This window comes from Callorhinus ursinus, unplaced genomic scaffold, assembly GCF_003265705.2.
Source record: "Callorhinus ursinus isolate GAN/ISIS: 27379988/994484 unplaced genomic scaffold, GSC_fseal_2.0 scaffold17, whole genome shotgun sequence".
Lineage (NCBI taxonomy): Eukaryota > Metazoa > Chordata > Mammalia > Carnivora > Otariidae > Callorhinus > Callorhinus ursinus.
In genome coordinates, this window is record NW_027397079.1 from 14,239,125 (window position 1) to 14,258,883 (window position 19,759).

General features: G+C 40.2%; 1 protein-coding gene across 4 annotated transcripts in view; it reads left to right on the top strand.

Moving 5' to 3' along the window:
* TENM3 (teneurin transmembrane protein 3) overlaps nt 1–19,759 on the top strand; it is a 1,496,942-nt gene that overhangs the window by 1,388,093 nt on the left and 89,090 nt on the right. For all 4 annotated transcript variants that reach the window (XM_073902279.1, XM_073902283.1, XM_073902281.1 and 1 more), the window contains one exon: nt 26–211. In XM_073902279.1, the coding sequence (XP_073758380.1) occupies nt 26–211 (186 nt within the window). The remainder of the gene's footprint in view (nt 1–25; nt 212–19,759) is intronic.

Here is a 19,759-nt window from a genome sequence, read left to right on the forward strand (position 1 = left end):
GCTCTGCTTCCTCTGTTCAATGCAGAAATCTGTTCGGTGGACTGCGGCTCGCACGGAGTGTGCATGGGGGGCACGTGTCGCTGTGAAGAGGGCTGGACCGGCGCCGCCTGCAGTCAGAGGGCCTGCCACCCGCGCTGCGCCGAGCACGGCACTTGCAAGGACGGCAAGTGCGAATGCAGCCAGGGCTGGAACGGCGAGCACTGCACCATCGGTAGGCCCCGCTCCCCGGCCGCCCTGCGCGCGCATCCCGGGGCGGGGCGGGGGAGGGGAGCGTCCAGGTTGCTGGCTGTTTGTTTGACGCCCGCTTGGAGAAAGCTGATTTCCTCTCATTAATTTTCACTCGTCTTTCTTAAAAAGGAATTGTGTTTTCAAGTGAGACCATCGTGTTGCACAGGCAGTGCGGTTCTTTTTCCGCGCATATGTCACGAGCATGAAGTATAAGGATTTTTTTACTCACTGTTTTGTGATGGCCACAAAAATGGACTCACCCGAAGATGATTTCATTTCTTTCTTATACGGACGCTTTCACTGAATATTATTTTTCGGTGTCCCATAGGGCCGTTGCATAACCGCAATATTTTTTACTTTAAAAGAGATGCCACATAGGGGGTCTTTTTGGCTTCTCTAGATTGGAGCACCACACACCTTAGCACCTGTCGGTATATTTGAGTCTTTCAAAAAAGAGGTTTGACTTTTTTATGACTTTATTTTGTAGTCGCACAAGAAATAAAGTAGAATGAAATGCACAAGCCTAGATGTTCTTCAAGTTATATGCTAACACTTCTTCAGATATGATGTTGGTGAAACTCCGTAGGTTAAATAAAACAAGCAAGTGTTTGATTAAGATCAGAATGTCGGTACAAAAACGGTAGTTAGCATGGATGCAGAAGTGTCCAGAACATCCACAGTACCGTATTTTCAGGGTGTTCAGTGCCTTTGTTTTTTACTATCTGAGTCGCTGAAATTAAAATATAACAAACGTTAAGTAGCCAAGGCCTACCTTACTTCCATGAAAGTGTACAATGTCCATTATAAATGGCACAGTCCCACAAAAATTTCAGAATTTGAGGTATGGTGTTTTATGTCCATAGGGTAGAATTTGATAAAGCTGTTGGAGGGAGTCTCAGTATCTGAAAAGATTTCTTCTTCCAGTGCAGCTCTAAGTATTAAGTACTTTACTTTCCTGCTTACAGGAACTGGCTAGCTAGGAATTTTTTCATGGGAAAGTTGAAATCACATACATCTTATAAATTGTCACAGTCTTTACAGAACTTCAAGTAAGGTCCTTTTCCATCTGAGTGACATTCCTGGCATCTGTTTTAAGGGTGATGATGCCCCCCCACCCCCACATGTGATGATCCACAGGAGGGCTTACATACTCAGGGCTCTTGTGCTCATGACTATAATAGTTATCAGAAAGGGAAAAGACCCATCAGGTGGTGTTTGGAGAAATCCATGCTCAGGCTTCCTGTGTTCTTTCTCTCTCACCAAGAGAGGTCACATGGAGCATGTACCTTTCTCCCACAGTGAACTATACCGACACGTGTGCAAGGAACACATGCTTCTTCTGAGGGAAGCCCATTTGAGACTGAGCTTTTTATTAGGGCTGCTCTAAGAAGGAGCCTCTGTCAGCCACAGCCACCAAAATTCCAGATTCTCCGAGGAAAAGATTCTCCCGGTAGGCAAAATCACCTTCTCATTGTAGAAAACATCCAATTTTCCAGATGCCAGCCAACAACCAGCCCTGCAGACTTCTACAGGTCAGGCATGTTGTGTTAACTCTTACCTGGGAACCGCCCGTAGGGTCTCACTTGTTGAATGTGAGCTTACTACCTTACATCCGGGAAGCATAGGGTTCCCACGGGGGAAAACTGCAAGTGCACATATTCCTGGCACTCACAGAGTGCTCATCCCCACGAGCTTGATACGGCTTTCCCCTCCTCTACTCTTTAAGACAGGAGTCTAGGGCAGTGGCTGCCTGTTGTCTATGTGAACCACACTTGTGAACTACAGTAAAACAGAAAAAGTTGACAACCACAGTCTGTGTATCTTTCTGTGGACATAGAGAGGAAAATGCAGCGCCCCTAAGACCAGACAGCGCCATGCCCCAAATCTCAGAATGCCCATATTACCAGAGGCAGGGCAGGAGAAATAGACCTCTAATCATACTCCATCAAATTATGTATGACCCCACCGCCCCCATACCCATCAGAAATGAATTGATTCTAGCTAGGGTGGGTGGAGGGGGGAACGTTATCTTTTTGACCCTATGGGTCCTAGGAAGTACAGCAAACACACGAATATACAACTTGGAAAAGCAAGAAGTGTGCTAAAAAGTTTTCCATAGGCAAACTTAACCTGCCAATCTATAGTTACTAAATAAATCATCCTGTTGATGTCCTCACTGACCATGACAATAGTACATGGTTAGTTTCCCACAGATGAACTCTTCTTGAACAACTTCTCAGTTCTCTGGGAACACATAGGATGTTTGTTAGCAGGAGGTCTTTGTTGGATAACTTAGCATATCTTGCTGTGGCTGTTAACAATTCCATTTTCTATTGTTTTATTTCATTTTGTTGCTCTTATACTCCATATGAGTAAAAATGTGGAAATAAAGGACCTGTTTCATTTAAATCACTCTTCAGAGTGGACCTTTTAAAAGACGTAGAGGACCTCAGATCACCATTTTGCTCACCTGTACTGTTAGAGCTACTTATTCCAAGCTTTGGCTTGCAAGGATCCAATTACTTGTTTGTCTATTTACAACCTGTGTATATGTCCACACTGAAGCCTAAGGGGCCATTTAAAAAGAGGCCTTTGTGAGCCACAGGCTTAAACATCCCAGGAAAGTACAGTACATTTTCTCATTTGGGATAGTTCCTGCTCTGTGCATTTCCTCTCAGTTTCAACACTTACACATCTGGCTGAAAGAAGCTGCCACTTCATGAAAGAACACTCATAAATCCGCAAGAATTTTTTTCTTTCTCCATATTATGTGCCATCTCATTGAATATAAACAGGGAGGTTAATTGAAAGAGAGATGGAGGAGAAATTAAACAGTTAGAAGCAAACAGAAGTTCCCAATAGAAAGCAAAGAATATTCTTCATTAGTCATCTTACTGTCTTCATAAACTGTTCATGCTTTCATAGGCATTTTGATAGTCAAATAGGCTGTGAATTTAGAGTGTTTGCTAAAAACCCTATCTACCTGAAAATATTCCATCTTGGTATTTTTATTCATGTGTTCATATTTTCCTCTCATTATGAATCATGTGTTCAGCAAATCGGGCACACTAATCATCAGGTTCATTGTCCCAAGTCCTTCTCCTTTCTGGGGTTATTAGGCTTTGACTAGTGGTGCATGCAGATGGAAAATGCAGCAAAGGGAAATCTACTTTCAGCAATATTATGATTAAAATAAATCTTTCTCCCTTCCTCCCCAAAAAGCATTTATGACTGTTGGACCCTTTCTTAAATTAAGAGAAGTTCGTTACATGATTGAACCGCAGCAGTTAACCACCAGCAATTATCACCACCATCATTTAATAGTAATAGCACTGCTATAGATGCTCAGCTACCCTAATGTCATCCTTTGTATGTGACCGTTCCACAGGAGGGTCACACGATTATCACACTCACGTTCCTATTTTTGTTTCTCATGAGAAAGGAAAGATGTAAGAGTATTTAGAGGACCCAGGAGCAAGTTAAAGCATATTAAATATAATTAAGTAGTTTATAAATAGGAGTTGACATAATTGGAATATTATGTGGCTATCTCTGTATAAAAGGCCAAAACAGTTCTGTATCGATCAAGGTCAGATCTGTGAACTGGGACATACTTGTCGTGGCCGAATTCAGTAAGTTCACTGTCAATGTATTTAACCGAAACCAGAATCTATAATCACGTAAAGGCAACCTCAGTTGCTTCGGCCCTCCCTATTCTTCTTGGTTAGAAAGACAGGAAAACAGCTCTCAGGCCTGTGCCTGGAGTTAATTGGCCATGGAAGCAAGGCAGGTGCCACACCAGCCTCTGCTGAACAGATGTTTGTGGACAGAATCCCCAGCTTTTGAGTGCAATACAGCTAAATATTCTGGACAACGATAGATCCTAAGTTACCACATTTTGAGTGTTACCAACCTGTACCTTCCCCCAAGAACTCTTCTTTGTAGCAGTTGCTGGAAAGAAATTGTCCCTACAGCCATCCATTTGTATCTGAGAGCCCTGGAAGTTATAGGGGTGAGACTGTGACCTCAAGGAGTGAAGGGAGCGGGAGTGGGGCCTGGGTAGCACGTTTGATTGTCATCTGCCATGGAAGGTTCTTACCAATGTAGGGGAGGCTCAGATCTGTCCGTAGATGGGAGGATTGTCTCCTGGAGGCTGACTGGGAGTTCCCATTTCCCCACAGACGGAAATTGAGAATATGGGCTTAACACCGTTCACATGTTGGTTAGATAGAATGAAGAACCTCAGGTTGGAAGACATATTTAAATCCTGGAACAAGATCCCAAAGAAATGTTTTCATCTCAATCCCTATGAGCTTTGGCAACACCATAATTATTTAGTTGTGGAACACTGGAGTTTTTGTTTGTTCTTTTTGTTAGTTTGGGGAGTATTCTTTTTTTTTTCTTTTTAAGATTTTATTTATTTATTTGACAGAGAGAGACACCGCGAGAGAGGGAACACAAGCAGGGGGAGTGGGAGAGGGAGAAGCAGGCTTCCCGCCGAGCAGGGAGCCCGATGCGGGGCTCGATCCCAGGACCCTGGGTTCATGACCTGAGCTGAAAGGCAGACGCTCAACAACTGAGCCACCCAGGCGCCCCAGTTTGGGGAGTATTCTTAAGAGGGGAATTCTGTTTAACTTTTTTCTATCCATTAGGTCTCTTGAGTAGTGTCCCTATCTGAAGGGCCTCGGGAGGTCTCTTACAATTCTAGAATTTATTGATGACTTCTGCTTTATTTGGAAAATTATGAAATTTAAACAGGGGATTCCCTTTTTATTCTCAGTTTCATTTTGCTTTTGATTTTTCCTGTGGCATTTACATGCCTCCGTTACCTTCCATTTCTGAATTTCTTTCTTTATCCGTTAAGCAATTATTGATCAGCTCCTCTGTGACATTTTAATACTTCTTATGCAAGTTAGTGGTAACATAAATGAGAAAAAGTCTGAAAGAAAAAGAAGATACGTTTTCAATCAGCTCTCTAATTTATCACTGTAACTTGTATCTTAACTGTTCTTAGCCCCAACTGATTTTTTTCCCCAAATATAAAATGTCTATAATAATCTGTATCATATGTGATTTTGAAGCAGAATACTCTAATGTTTAAGAGCTTTTGGGGAGAGATAAAAGATGAAGAAGAAAGAAAAAAGGGGCTTTTGGAATTTGAGTCATGGCCACACCATTATTTACGTAGTGTGTTGCCAGCGGTTGAGTCCTGTTCCCCAGCCTTGGTTCTTGAGTTGGACCAAGAGAGAATTCAGAGTCAAACTCTTCGGCAAGCAAGGGTTTAATGGCAGTTTAAGCAAAAGTACACTCTCCAGATGAGAGAGCTGGTGGGCCCCGAGGGGGCAGCTGCATTGGGGGTCAGGGTTGTCTTTCCTTCTTATGTTTGAATAGGTGGTGGGTCATAGCTAGGGTGGTTCCTGAGTAGGGTGCAGCTAGTCATCTAAGGGACTCCTCCTACCGGTCAGGAGGGACCAGTTTTTGGCCCTCTGTGGTCCTTATCAGAACTGTCAAGGCAGCCTTCCTCCGCGGGGGCGTGGTGTCGAAACTGTAGGACAGTGGTCGTTTGTATGCATGTCCCCTGGGGTCTGAGCGGGCTGGCTCTTTGAAACTGGTTTCCATAAGAAAGCACTTGTTCCCTGCTCATATCTAACTGCATACTCTATCAGTGTGACCTTGGGCAAGTCATTTAACCTCTCTGAGTATGTTTCTTCATATGTAAATATTATGTATAGGGTTGTTAGAACCAAATGCACTACTGTAGTGTAAATCACTTGTGAAAATGCAAGCAAATAGTGTCCAATACATGAGAATTCTTAGAAGTATAAATGAGGCAAACTGCAGCCCAGACAATGTTTTTTTGGGTCCTGAAACTTACAAAAATAAATAAATAAAACAAAATTGCCGTCATTGTTATAAAATGTAACCTAGTCTCAATGGATGTGGCTTATCAAGAAGTTAATATGTTTGAGTTGAGGGTTTTGAGAGGTGTTGCTTTCAGAAAGAAAGAAAAAGAAGGAAGGAAGGGAGGGAGGGAAGGAAGGAAGGAAGGGAAAGGAAGGGAAAGGAAGGAAGGAAGGAAAGGAAGAGTTTAGTGTGGTATTTGTCTTCCAGTGATGTCTCAAACACAGACTTGTTTATTGAGCTACATTGATTTTCATGTACTTTCAGGCAATTCAAATGGAAATTTGGCCTAGGGGAAATCCTAATTCCTTTAAGCTACAAAAGACCAGCTATTTGTTTTTATTCTAATTCTTTAGTACAGTGGGAACCGGGATCATTAATGATCACAAAGGCATGCTTTGTTTGTTCAGACAAAACGTATACAGTAGTCAGCATCCCTCTATTAAATACTGTGGTTGCTCTGGGCTTTGGGCTGCAGAAGATTAGAAATTAAAGATGAAATACACAAAGCTGAGGGAGTTATCCACCAAACAATATGGGGGCAAAAACAAGCAATGAATCGTGGAACACTACATCAAAAATGAATGATGTAATGTACGGTGATTAACATAACAATAAAAAATTTAAAGGAAAAAAATATGGGGGCAAAAGAGAGAAAGATCAAAACTATATCAGTGTGGACAGAGCTTAGCCTTGTTGTTCTAATTCTTATCTCAGGATAATGCTGAAAGAATAGTATTTTCATTGTTAAATTTAGAAATAGGTGACAATTTGGGAGAAAAAAAAATGACCACTCTGATAGATACTTCACTTAGATTACAAAATCAATATTCTTTGTAACTTGTAATGTTCCCAAGTTGGGAATCATATTTATAATAACACAGATCATGGAAATTCTCAAACTATCTTTCTACATTTTTATTGAAACTTTATAAGTCCCCCTTAAATGAATACAGGGTACCACATGACACCTGCAAATGAGTGCTCTGGGAGACATTTGGCTTCACATCTGTCAGAATGATGTAGTAGTTTGAAAAAGGGGTGTCCAGTGCCACCTGCCTGGATCCCTGGCAGGTCCAGTGACATACTTGTCATCAAACTGGAAAAGCTGGAGCATCTCACTTGCACAGCCCCTTCTAAGGTCTTGCAAGGGGACGTGGGTTTATATGGTCACATGTTCATCTAAAACTTGCAGATCAGTTAGGACCTTTATCTTTTTTCACTTCAACTTCCTTTCCATCATGCCTTTCCTTGTATAGGATGGCCCTGGAGTGACTGTGGGCACTTTAAGGACTCAGCTAAGGAGACTTTGAGCTGGGGATACATTTAGTTTAGATTTAATTGGATATATTTATGAGGTGTGAAATTATTGCTGTCTGTGGTTGTTATTGCTAGCCATCCAGGAATATTCCTACCACCTGCTGACTCACCTAGTGACAAGAAAGTCCAGGGTCAGAGATTATATGAAGCTATGAATTTGTCCTGCAGAGCCCTGCACCAGACGTAAATAGGTAGTAAAGGAGAAATAAGGTTTGAAATGTATGGAAACGGAAGTTAGTCTGTGGAAAATTCCTCTTGTCATCAGAGGTATTATAAAATGCCTAATCAAAAGGGAACTTTCCTCCTGTCAGAAATGTACTTGACAATGGAACTTAGATAATTATAAACTTGCCATAATTTTCTCCTTTTTGATGAGTATTTCTTTTCTGAGCAATTTATCAGAATTCTTGCATTTTGAGGGCACAAACCTGTAAGCAGTGTTGCAAAATTGAGTCCATCAGCGTGTGAAGTCACACGTGCTGTGCATCGCAGTGTAGCCCTGAATCGTAGGAATGTCGCAGAAAAAGATTTCTTGTTTATGTGACATGAAATACTGATATTGACAAAGATAATATAAAACTCAATATTCTGTTGTGTTTCTTTTTGTTTCAAGTTCTTATTTAAATTCTGGTTAGTTACATATAGTGTAATATTGGTTTCAGGAGTAAAATTTAGGGATTCATCACATACATACAACACCCCATGCTCATCACAAGAGGTGCCCTCCTTCACACCCATCCCCCACCTGGCCCATCCCCCACCCACCTCCCTGGGGCAACCCTCAGTTTGTTCTCTAGAGTGAAAAGTCTCTATGGTTTACCTCCCTCTCTTTTTCTTTTTCTTCCATCCCCTAGGCTCATCTATTTTGTTTCTTAAGTTCCACATATGAGTGAAATCATCGAACACTCATAATATTCTATGAGGATATCACAACAGAGTATCTAATGAATGTCATCAATTCAGAGTATTTAAGATTTGTTTATTACATAATAAAGTCTTCCCAGCTTAGCAATAATGCCAAAAATTTGCGTGGCATTAATAATAACACATTTTGAAGCCAAATGAAACTTTTCTAAGCTATCAATTCTGAAAACTATATTAAATAATTACATTGAATAAAGGCTAAATTGTCTTTGCTTTCTATCTATAGAAAATATTACAAAATCATTATCTTATAAAGAAGCAATGAAAGAGTAAATATTTCCCAAAAATATAGAAAGAAAAGCATTTATTAGAGACCAGTCAGGCACTTAATAAAAAAATGTTATGTGCTTTTCTGACACTTGTGGTGTTAATCAGCTCAGAAATAATTTCCTGTGATTTCTTACTTTAAATAACTCCTCACCTTATACCTAATTTCATATTCATAATTTGGTATTCTTTTTCTTAATGAGGGCCCCCCCACATTATGTAATTTCAGACCCCACAAAACCTGGATCCGCCTCTCTTCCCAGCTCTGTTTCTTGATAGCTGTGTGATCCTGGGGAATTCACTTCTGTGCTCTGTGCTGCAATTTCCTCATCTCTAGAGTGGGAGTGAAAATAGCACAGCTTCAGAGTGCTATTTCGCAAGAGTGTGAAACGACTTCAAACGTGTAGAAGAACACTTAGAACAGGACCTGGCACAAGTAAACACCACCTAGATGTTTCTTACTGTTACTGTAACTGTCGGGAACTGAAACTCATGTCAAGGTCACAGTGACTGATTCTTCCCTGCTGAGTCTTCTCTGTCTGCAGAGGAATTAGCCAACAGAAAGACAGGAGTGCCTGCTGGTTCCAGAACTGCTACGCCCCTCCACGTGCTGACCAGACCCACTGCCACTGTGGACAGGGATGCCTCCTGATCTGTCAAACATGGTAGAGGGTGGGTCCGCAGGAGTCAGCAGGCACGGAGTGGAGTGGAAGGAAATTCTTCTAAGCCGACTTGGTTGGCAATAAAAATCCAGAGAGGCCAAAAAGCCTCCATGGGGCATGCAAGAAAGAGAAGTTCTTAAGATCCTCTCTGCTCTGCAGTCCTAGCTACTCTAAGTCATTTAATGTGACAAAGAGGACAGCAATTCCTAAGAGAACATTGAAAGCCCCCTCAGAGCTCATTGTGTATCCCATGATCTGAGCACCAGGCTGATTGTTAGATATCTGTTTTTTTCCTTTGAGGTCAATTGTGCCCAATTGGGGCCTCCCCGTGTTATTTTTTTCATTTTAGTCTTCTGTGTTCAGTTCCCAGTTTAGACATGGTAATCTAAATCTGTAATCCCCTCAGAATGGGTTGGGTTTTTTAATTTTTATTTGTTTTTTTTTTTTTAAGCAATCTCTACACCCAGTGTGGGGCTTGAACTCACAACCCTGAGATCAAGAGTCATGTGCTCCACGGACTGAGCCAGCGGGGTGCCCCTGAGGATTTTTTTTTTTTTTTTAATGAGGCCCTTTGGTCTCTTCTAAAGAGGCAAAACTAGTCCCTTGACCTTTCTGAATGGTGGAGGCCCTATTAGGTTGTCAGTGCTCTCTCTACTTGGTTTCAATCTTTTTAAAACTATCCCAGAGATAATGCTTATTTTACTAGTTAATTCAACGATGCTGCATTTTGCTTCATTATGATAAAGAAGTGCCTGTTGGTGACAGTAGCTAGGTAGCTGTTTTCATTTTTTTTTTAAGATTTTATTTATTTATTTGAAAGAGAGAGAGAGTGGATGCACAAGCAGGGAGGAGGGGCGGAGGGAGAGGGAGAAGCAGACTCCCCACTGAACAAGGAGCCCAGTGTGGGGCTCGATCCCAGGACCCCGGGATCATGACCTGAGCCAAAGGCAGACGCTTAACTGACTGAGCCACCCAGCGCCTGTTTTGGTGTTTTAATGGACCTAGCCTTTGGGTGGTTTTTTTCTTCACTGTAAGTTGTTCTATTGTAGGAGTCTGTTTTCTTTACGTGTACCGATTTCGGCATAAAAGGACAGGAAGTTGTGGGTTCAGTGTAGGTGTAGCCAGCACCTTCAGCAGGGGCCGCTCGGCACTCTGGGCTGAAGGATTCTTTCACTCTGAGCTTAGTAGCCGGTTGCAGGAGAGAGTCATCAACCAGCAGAAATGAATTTAGTGGGGGGCACCTGGGTAGCTCAGTCGGTTGAGCCTCCGACTCTTGATTTCAGCTCAGGTCGTGATCCTAGGGTTGTGAGATCGAGCCCCACGACGGACTCACACTCAGCGGGGAGTCTGCTTGGGATTCTCTCCCTCTCCCTCTGCCCCCCTCCACAAACGCATGTGCACTCTTTCTCTCTCTAAAATAAATAAATCTTTAAAAAAATGAATTTGGTGGTTGAAATTTGAAACTTTAGTAAGTTTGACTGTGTTACTGTCATATTTTAGTCTTCGGTACTGCGTTTGGTCAAGGTTTTTGCATCACTCTTAATTTCTGCTCACTTTAAGAACCTGTATCCTATAAAGCTTCAGAGTTGTTAAAATTTGACTCCTCTACTAACATTTTGTGAAGTCCCTTGCAACTTTAACTTTGTAGCATCCCATCCCCCCTTACTTTGTTAACCTGCCTATGCAAGTCACTTAACGTCTCGAGAGCCCCCTTAGAATTACATCCTCCAGTCCGACAAATCCTCAAGAAGATTTGGATTCGAATCTTCACGTAACTTTTGCACCTGATTTGCTGTGTGACCGTCAGCAAAATCATAGTCCCAAGGGCCAACTTGATAAATGTTCTCTCATCGTCTTGATGATTTGTTTCCCTAGACTGCATTTTCTTTACCCCTAAGAATGGGAGTAACTGTTGTAGACATAAACAACTTTTACTGTTGACATCAGGCATTTGAGTCCCCCTTCTGCTCTGTCCTGTCTTTCATGCTGTAATTTATCCCCAGAGAAAAGAGAGGCAGTGACCTAGCCGTATCCCCAAGACGTAAAACCTCGGTGATGGTTATCCTCTTTCGGGAAATGTTAAATGTGTTCTGTATTTCAGAAAAGGGACCTTTTATTTTATTTTATTTTTTTTTGGATTTCTAAAGCTCAGTTCTGAATGTAGTCATTGTTTTGTGGATGAATGTATTTGGATTAACATGTATTTTTCCATGTAGATGATTTATACATGGCCTTATAAGGATGAGAATTCTGGGTTCTTTAGAAGGAATAGGCTTCATATACTTTAGAGTCATATGATGATGAATTCTATACTATGATCGTTATTTGTGTACAGATTTTCCCTCCCATCTCCTCGCTGTGATAGAACTTGGGTCTCACCAGCTGCTATAAATTAAGCTGATTCCTGCTCAGCTTTCACTGTAACTGCCACCGGCTATAGAGGCAGTATGTTTGGGGAAAAAAAATGGAAGATTAAATCCACTGTCATGTTTTTCAAATTGCAGCAGTGTATAAGAAAATGCTGATTGTTTGTGTTGTTTTACAATCACTTAGGTATCATTGAAATATGCCTGATTTCTTTGAAATTGATCAACCTCATTCCTTCCTTTCTTACTGTCTTGTGTTTATTTTTCACCGTGAACTTAGTGGTTTTCTAGCTAGCTTTTTTTTAAGTCTCCCCAAATAATGTACTGTGTAGGTGCTCTGCATCTTAGACAAATGAGTTATAAATTATAATTATTATACCAAGGAATATTTTGAATCTGTTAATTTGAATTAAAATGTTATATGCCATAACATATTTTTAAAGTATGAATATACCCATACCTAGGAGTTCCCTTTCGCTTTTTTAAACTTCATTTCTCATCTTGTCAATTTAAGTTCTTTTTTTTTTTAATGATTTTTTAAAATTTACTTAGAGAGAGCACAAGCAGGAGGGGCACAGGGAAAGGGAGAGAGAGAAACTCAAGCAGACTCCCAAATGAGCACAGAGCCTGGATGCAGGGCTTGATCTCACGACCCTGAGATCATGACCTGAGCCCAAACCAAGAGCCGGACGCTCAACCAAACAGAGCCACCCAGATGCCCCTAAATTGTCTTTTAAAAGTTTATAGAGAGACATGATATCTGAAAAAAAGCCAGTCATATGTCAAATTTTTATCATACTGTTTTATTAACCGCCTGCCATTGTGTTCCTTTACTAATATACTACAGTATCTTTTTCTGTTTGGAACACCTCATTGATTTGCATCTCTTAAAAACCATCTTAAGACCTGAATTTCCACCAAAAGCTAGTATACAGGAGGTTTTAAAGCTCGACTGACTGGATATACAATTTAACTAGAAATAAAGATGGAAAACCCTCCTTTCAGTTCTTGCCAAGTTCATCAGAAGGCTTTTATTGAGGAGGTTAGGTTCAAGGCATTTGGGAGTGAAACCAGCTGCAAAATAATATGGTGTCAGCTATTTTACAATGGTAGCAAGGAAGAGAAAGGCTGTGAGTAGTGTCGGATTATAAATATGTCCGTTCTCCTTAAAGCTCAGGCCGGGGAACTGCGGAGCGCCAGCCAGCTAATGTAGTATTCTGTGTAGAGGGTCCTTACTACCCTAGTGGAGGAAATAAAAAGTCAGAACTTTGCATCCCGTTTAATCTAAGGGTGGAAGAATGAAGCCCACAATTTTAAGGGATATGATTCCTTCCCACAGTGGTACATTGGTATCCTTAACAATGGCAGAATTTACCTCTAGCATTTCTTGAATGTGACAATTTGAAAATAGCCTTTTCCCATCCTGAAACAGTTCCTTTCCCACCTCTCAGTTTTTAAACTTCAAGTGTGCTTCTGGTGTTAGTCCACACAGAAGCCATGCCTCCCCTTTCTTTTTGTATTTAAGATATTATATTCACAGATTACAGTGTGACTAGAGCCAGTTTTTTTTCTATTGCTCTTCTTCATGATGGGTTCACTGACCCTCTCCTGTCTGAGTGCCTCTTTAGTGAAGCTGGAAAACAGCTGTCTGAAATATGGCTATTAGTTCTAGGGTTTCGCTGACATGTGCCTTGGATAAATTAAGGAGCAGTCAAAGGAAGTCCATAAATATGAATCCTTTGCCAGTTGCTTTTCCATTAAACTCTGTTGGTTGAATGAAATTAACAAATAATTATGCTGGTGGGGAATCTACTACATCCAAATGTAATATAATGTCTTCCTTTAACGACAGAGCTTAATTTTTTCCTGTACACCAGATTAGTTTTTAGGGTAATCTACATTGCAAATTGGCCGATTTGCATTAGAACCATGCCTACTTGTTCTGATTTGTCAACACCTCTTTTTTAAAAAAAAGTCTTTACCATTGAGCATGGGTGGGTAAGACCATCTGCTTGTGGAGCTCGCTGGCAGCTCCATCACTTAACACATGAGACAGGGTACAGCTGTTTAATTGTTATGGTGCTGAATGATTACCATTCTATTCAAAATTAATATTTATATATGTGTGCATAGAAAGCATGTGGTTAAACATAAGTGATCTAATTGTGAATTAATGGCATTAAGTGTTCATTAATTAGTCCCCCCATGAACAATGAAGGGTAAAATAATGCTTTTCGCATACACTCCCAACTCTTGGCTTTTAAGAAGAGTCCCCAGGAGTGATTATTATGCATGTGAGTAGTCCACTCCAAATGCATTGGTGTGTAGAGAGAAAAAAAAAAAAATCACTGTATACCTGCCATAAAAAACAAAGAGAAAAGTATCTATATGGTGATGACATATACCCTAACTCCTTCCTGCCCCCAAAAGCATGGTCCTCTGAACTGTGACCAGTGTAGGTTCAAGCCATGCAGTGCAGGCCTACAGGTATGTCTGCTATGATTGCATGTACCAGCATGTCACCCACAGGAGCCACCACAAGCAATTGGGAGCACTTGCTCATCTGAGAGTGGGTTTCCTCCTATACTGAGGAATGGTGACCCACAAACTTAACAGCATTCTGCTACAAAAAGTTAGCAACCTATATTCCATCATGTCTGCTCAGTACATCTGATAGTGAGGAACAAAAATGAAAAATTGTCAGCAAAATTGCAATGTAAGGATAGAGAAATGCATGTAAAATAGGATATTTAGATGTCTTTGTTTCCAAGTAGCTCCTATAAAAAGTGACTTGTATTTATAGATACTTATACAGATATTTATACGGCTTCAGGAAATACTGACTTGCCTTGCTCAAGTACGATTACTAATGAGGGAACACACAATATATAAGGACAAGTTGTGATGTGTTCTTTATTCCCAAAAGCTGAATCACATTTTGATTGGGAAGTATGTGTCTACGCCAGTAGAGGGTTTCTGGGAGACAAAGAAGAAAACTTCTGGCACAAAAGTGGAATTCCCCACTCTGGGAATTAGCCAGTTCACGTAAAGAATATTCCCATGAAAGGGAGACTATGTGGAGGAGGTAGAGAATAAGAGGGCTTATCCTGACATTATTAGGGTGGAGTGGGCCTCATGGCTTTGAAGACAAAACCACTGGCAATTCCCAGCTCCTTCAGTTAGTCAGATTTCTTACATTCTTCAGTCTCTTAAAAGATACCAATTGCTTCCTGCATCAGTCCCTTCTAAACTCTTATTAATAAGATGAATTAATACTACCTAGTATTTATTGAGTGTTTACTGTGTGCTAAGGCAACAATGCAACGTTCTCTGCATACAATACTTTTTTAATCCTCACAACCTCAACAGATAGTAGCTGTTAAAATCTCCATTGAGGGGCACCTGGGTGGCTCAATCAGTTAAGCAGCTGACTCTTGATTTCTGCTCAGATCATGATCTCAGGGCCCTGGGATCCAGCCCCATGGGCCTCCGTGCTCAGCGGGGAGCCTGCTTGAGGGTTCTCTCTCCCTCTGCCCCACCCCCCTGCTCATAAGCACAGGTGTGGCCCTCTCTCTCCCTTTCTCTCAAATAAATAATAAAAATCTTTTTAAAAAATAAATAAAATTAAATCTGCATTGGAGGAATGCAGGCTCAGAGAAGTTACCTAATTTTTTTATGGTTGCACAGCTAATAAGTAAGAACCTGAACCCACAGGAGCCATCCCCAAGCCCATTCTCTTGAGCAATAGACTATGCTGTCTCCTTTTAAATTGTTTTTGCACGGATGTGTATAGGGGAATAGGCAAAAATTAATTTTCTTCTGTGATAAAGAGAAATTAATATCTATGAACCTGTCACAAAAGACTGAATTTTCATAGAAACTGGTGCAGTAATAATGTCAATGATGTCTCAATAATAAAGTGTCAGTTCTTTTATTCAGCAAAATTTAAATTATAGCTGATAATAGGACCCATGGCTTGCCAAAATAAAAGTAACAATTACAGCAACAAATAAAGGCTTGAGGAAAATGAATTTATACTGTGAGAGATTTAAGAAAATTGTAAACTATTTATTGAAAATTCCATATACCACCTTCCACATTTTAAACTTACTTCCAGTTCTTTTCTCAGCTGAAATTAGTAGGCTAAATACCATGTATAGACATTGACCAGTGAAAAACACTCACAGTGTGTAGATGACATGTAACTAGTATCAGCAAATGAAGTGCTAAAATGCAAGTGGTAAACATCTGCACATGCTCTTCTCTCGCCCACAAATAAAGAAAAATTACTCCCTGTGTAAGTCGCCTTTGAAAAGAGCCAAGATTATCTATGATTTTCCCAAAGTAAATTACGGTTTATCTTAGGTGAGTTAAAGATTGTTCAGTTATGTTTATTGTCTTCCCTGGTGTCTTCAAGAAAACTAATAAGAGGAAGACCCGATATATTTCACATAATTATTTACAAGTCTTATTCTATAAATTTTCCTTAAATATTAAATTTTACACAGAGGCAAAAGCAATGATGGCAGCCCAGAAATTATATTCATTGCTATTGATCAGCTCGGTCGGTTATTTTTATGGTTTCCTGCCACTCGACTTGTTAGTACTATACAGACATGACTTTAATCATTGTCATAACCAAGTTCATTGTATCAATTTAAAGATCCGAATATTCACTGATGTAAAAAATGTTTGTGTTACAGTTTTTATTTATTAAGGTTGAGAGCTGGCTCCGGATAGTTTTGTTCCCAAATCAAGGTGCCGAAACAAACCTGACAATTTTTAAATCTAGGAAACCTTAAGAAAATGTGGTTATGCTTATGTCTGCCAGGGAGTGCAGATCTAAAGGAGACGTGTGCTACCGACATGTTTATGTATGTGGTCCAGGGGATGAAATCCCACCACGTGTGGAGACCACAGAACTCCTGGATCACATGCTGAACAACACTCATCTCCGTGTAAACTGTATACTTGCCAACGTCAGTGAGTCAGTGTGCTGTCCCCATTCTGAGTGTGCCACGCTTCCTTCCATTATGTAGACATAGTCCACGGTGAGGCACGAAATTCTAAACTGAGGGAAAAATACCAAACATTTTTCTTTCGGTTATCTTTACAAAGCTTTGCAGCTTATGGCACTTTTCCAGCAATGCTGACTTGATGAAATTCGGTTTGTCTTATAGCCCCTTTTCCATGGAATCTCTTTTTTTTCTGGACTGATGTAAATCAAGAAAATATTCTTTCACTTCCTTGGAATGTCTTAGGGTAGTGGTCCAAACTGAAATACGGTATTTTGCTGGGGTAGGGCGCATGTAAGAGGCCAGTGTATTTGTACAGATAATTTGTTTACCAAATTTCCAATCTATAAAAAAGAATAGAATATGTAAAGTTTCAAAAACAATTTGTTTGAAACAGGTTTTCAAAAATGCATTGCCAGTGTTAGGGAAGCAAAAGCTCTTCCAAACCACGTGCACACGTGTGTGTACACACACATACTCACACAAACTTTTTTTCCCCACTGGCACACCTCACTTTCTAGTTGTTAAAATTCAAATTAAGTGACTTGTCTAAACGGGATAAAATATTTGTGATGTTTTATTCTAATCTTAGAATGAGAATTCTATGGTGAGGGAGAACATAGTCTAGTAAGGGGTCCGAGTAAATTGTTTTATGACATTTAAAATTAGATCACTGCCATAATCCTTTATGACAAGATAATCAGTAATTGGCAGTGTGTACCAATTAAGGAACATCAAACCAATGGGTGTGCAGCTTGTACACTGATTTAAACAGTTACTGATTGGAATAAATGGATTTAATATGTACTTATTTGCAGACTGTTGCATTCCTGTCATCCTCCAGGAACTGGTAGTGAATAATCTAAGAATGATACCTACTTACAATTTTAATGAGATACTAATGTGAATCATTTTTTAAGTCTGGGTTATAAAGTATAAGGAAACACACAATGCTAAATAAAAATTTGTCCTCAATTCCAAGGACGTTGCGGTAATTGGCATAGTGAAGAATATGGCTATGTTTTATTATGTTCTCATCTGATTGAATTATCCTCTTCTGAAGACGGGCGCCTAAGATTTTATTGTTGTAATTAAACTGAGAAATATTTCCAGCTTCTGGATTCTGTGCTGTTTGCCTGCATCTAGGCTCTACCCAGGAGTCAACTCAGTGGCCCAGTGAAAATACTGTACCATTTAATATGCTCCAACCAAGCATACTGTCAACAGTAGAAACAATGTGAATAGAATAGTTTGTAACTATATACATCAGCAACTATGTATACACAAACTATTTCTATTTTTCCCTTGTGAGCTGTCTAATGGATATACAAGCAACTTGGTTTGCCCTTGTTTCTTCTTTGTGTTTTTAAGAGTTCTTTTGACACTGAAAGGAAAGGAAATTTGGCATTGATCCCATTCTGTGTAGACCTCCAAATATCCCAGTTCTTCCCCCAAGGTGGACATACATCCTCCACTGACCTCTTTTTTTAAATGAGCAAGCTTCTTTTGGACTACCACTCAAAAGACATTTCTTATACAGAATTTATACCTTAACAGAACTACTTCTGTTCTTTTATTTTTCAAACTCACTTGTTTTAATTTTTTCTTGGTTTTCTCCCTCTATTTTCCAAACTTTGGGTTTTTAGAACACGTTACAGCAATTCTTTTTTTTTCTTTTAAGATTTTATTTATTTATTTGACAGAGAAAGAGCACAAGCAGGGGGTGTGGCAGGCAGAGGGAGAAGCAGATTTCCCCGAAGAGCAGGGAGCCTGATGTGGAGCTCGATCCCAGGACCCCTGAGACCATGACCTGAGCCGATGGCAGACACTCAACTGACTGAGCCACCCAGGCGCCCCCGGTTACAGCAGATCTTATCATAAAGCTTTCTTTAGTCTACATAAAGTACTCTCATATTTATGAAGCTGTGTCAATAGATGAATATTTTAAATTAGTTTGGATTTTAATATTACTTCCTGAGGTCTCCCTTTAATTGTCAGTGTTGAATTAAGGATTTCCACATTTTTTCATCTTATTTTTTCATGCAACCAAGTAAATTTATTGACCATTCCAAAAACGGATGATGCTTCTAGTCTTACATAGGTTACATAGTTCCGATTCTTCTGAGTTGTGACTATAGCTGATTATCAAGTGCATGGACTTTGGCCACAGGCTACTTGGTTGGAATTTTGGCCTTGCCACTTGCTGGCATTTTGACCTTGAGAAAGTTGTTTCACTGTACCTCAGTTTCTTCATTTATGAAGTAGGGAAGATAATAAAAGTACCTATTAACCCATAGGGTGGTGAAAATTAAGTCATCTCGTAAAATGCTTAGCATAGTTTTCAGCATTTAGTAAGAGTAGTAAATGGTAGTTATTGTTAATACTATTTTATGTAGTTAGGATGGATGGATGGATTGGAAGAGGGGAGAGGAACAGATGAATGAAGAGAGGGGAAGGATTTTGGAAACGAGGTATTGCTCACACATGCTTCTCAAAAAGCAGCCACTGTATTATTCATAGAGTTTCTTCAAAAGCTGCAAACACGTGTAAGATGTACTAGAACCACCATAATAAGGACATTTAATCATTTTATTCAGCAGATATTAAGAATCCCTTATGAACCAGGCAATGGAAAGACAGGGATTAGCCTGGCCTTGGACTTTACATTTCTAATGGAGGAGATTCACACATTCAGTTCCATATGTCTATATATCATTAAAGCCTTAGATTTTTTTTTAAGATTTTATTTATTTATTTGTGAGAGAGAGACAGAAACAGCATGAAAGGGGAGAGGGTCAGTGGGAGAAGCAGACTCCCCGCTGAGCAGGGAGCCCGATGTGGGACTCGATCCCGGGACTCCAGGATCATGACCTGAGCCGAAGGCAGTCGCTCAACCAACTGAGCCACCCAGGTGTCCTTTTATGGAATCTCTTAATGAACTGATCACAGCTAGTTCTTGTTACTCCTCTTCTCCTTTCACATCTACTCTAGTGTCCATACTCCGAGACTTCTTCCAAGACAAGGACTCAGTGAGAAAAAAGGGAAGAATCAGATAACTAAAGGAAATGGAGGGAGG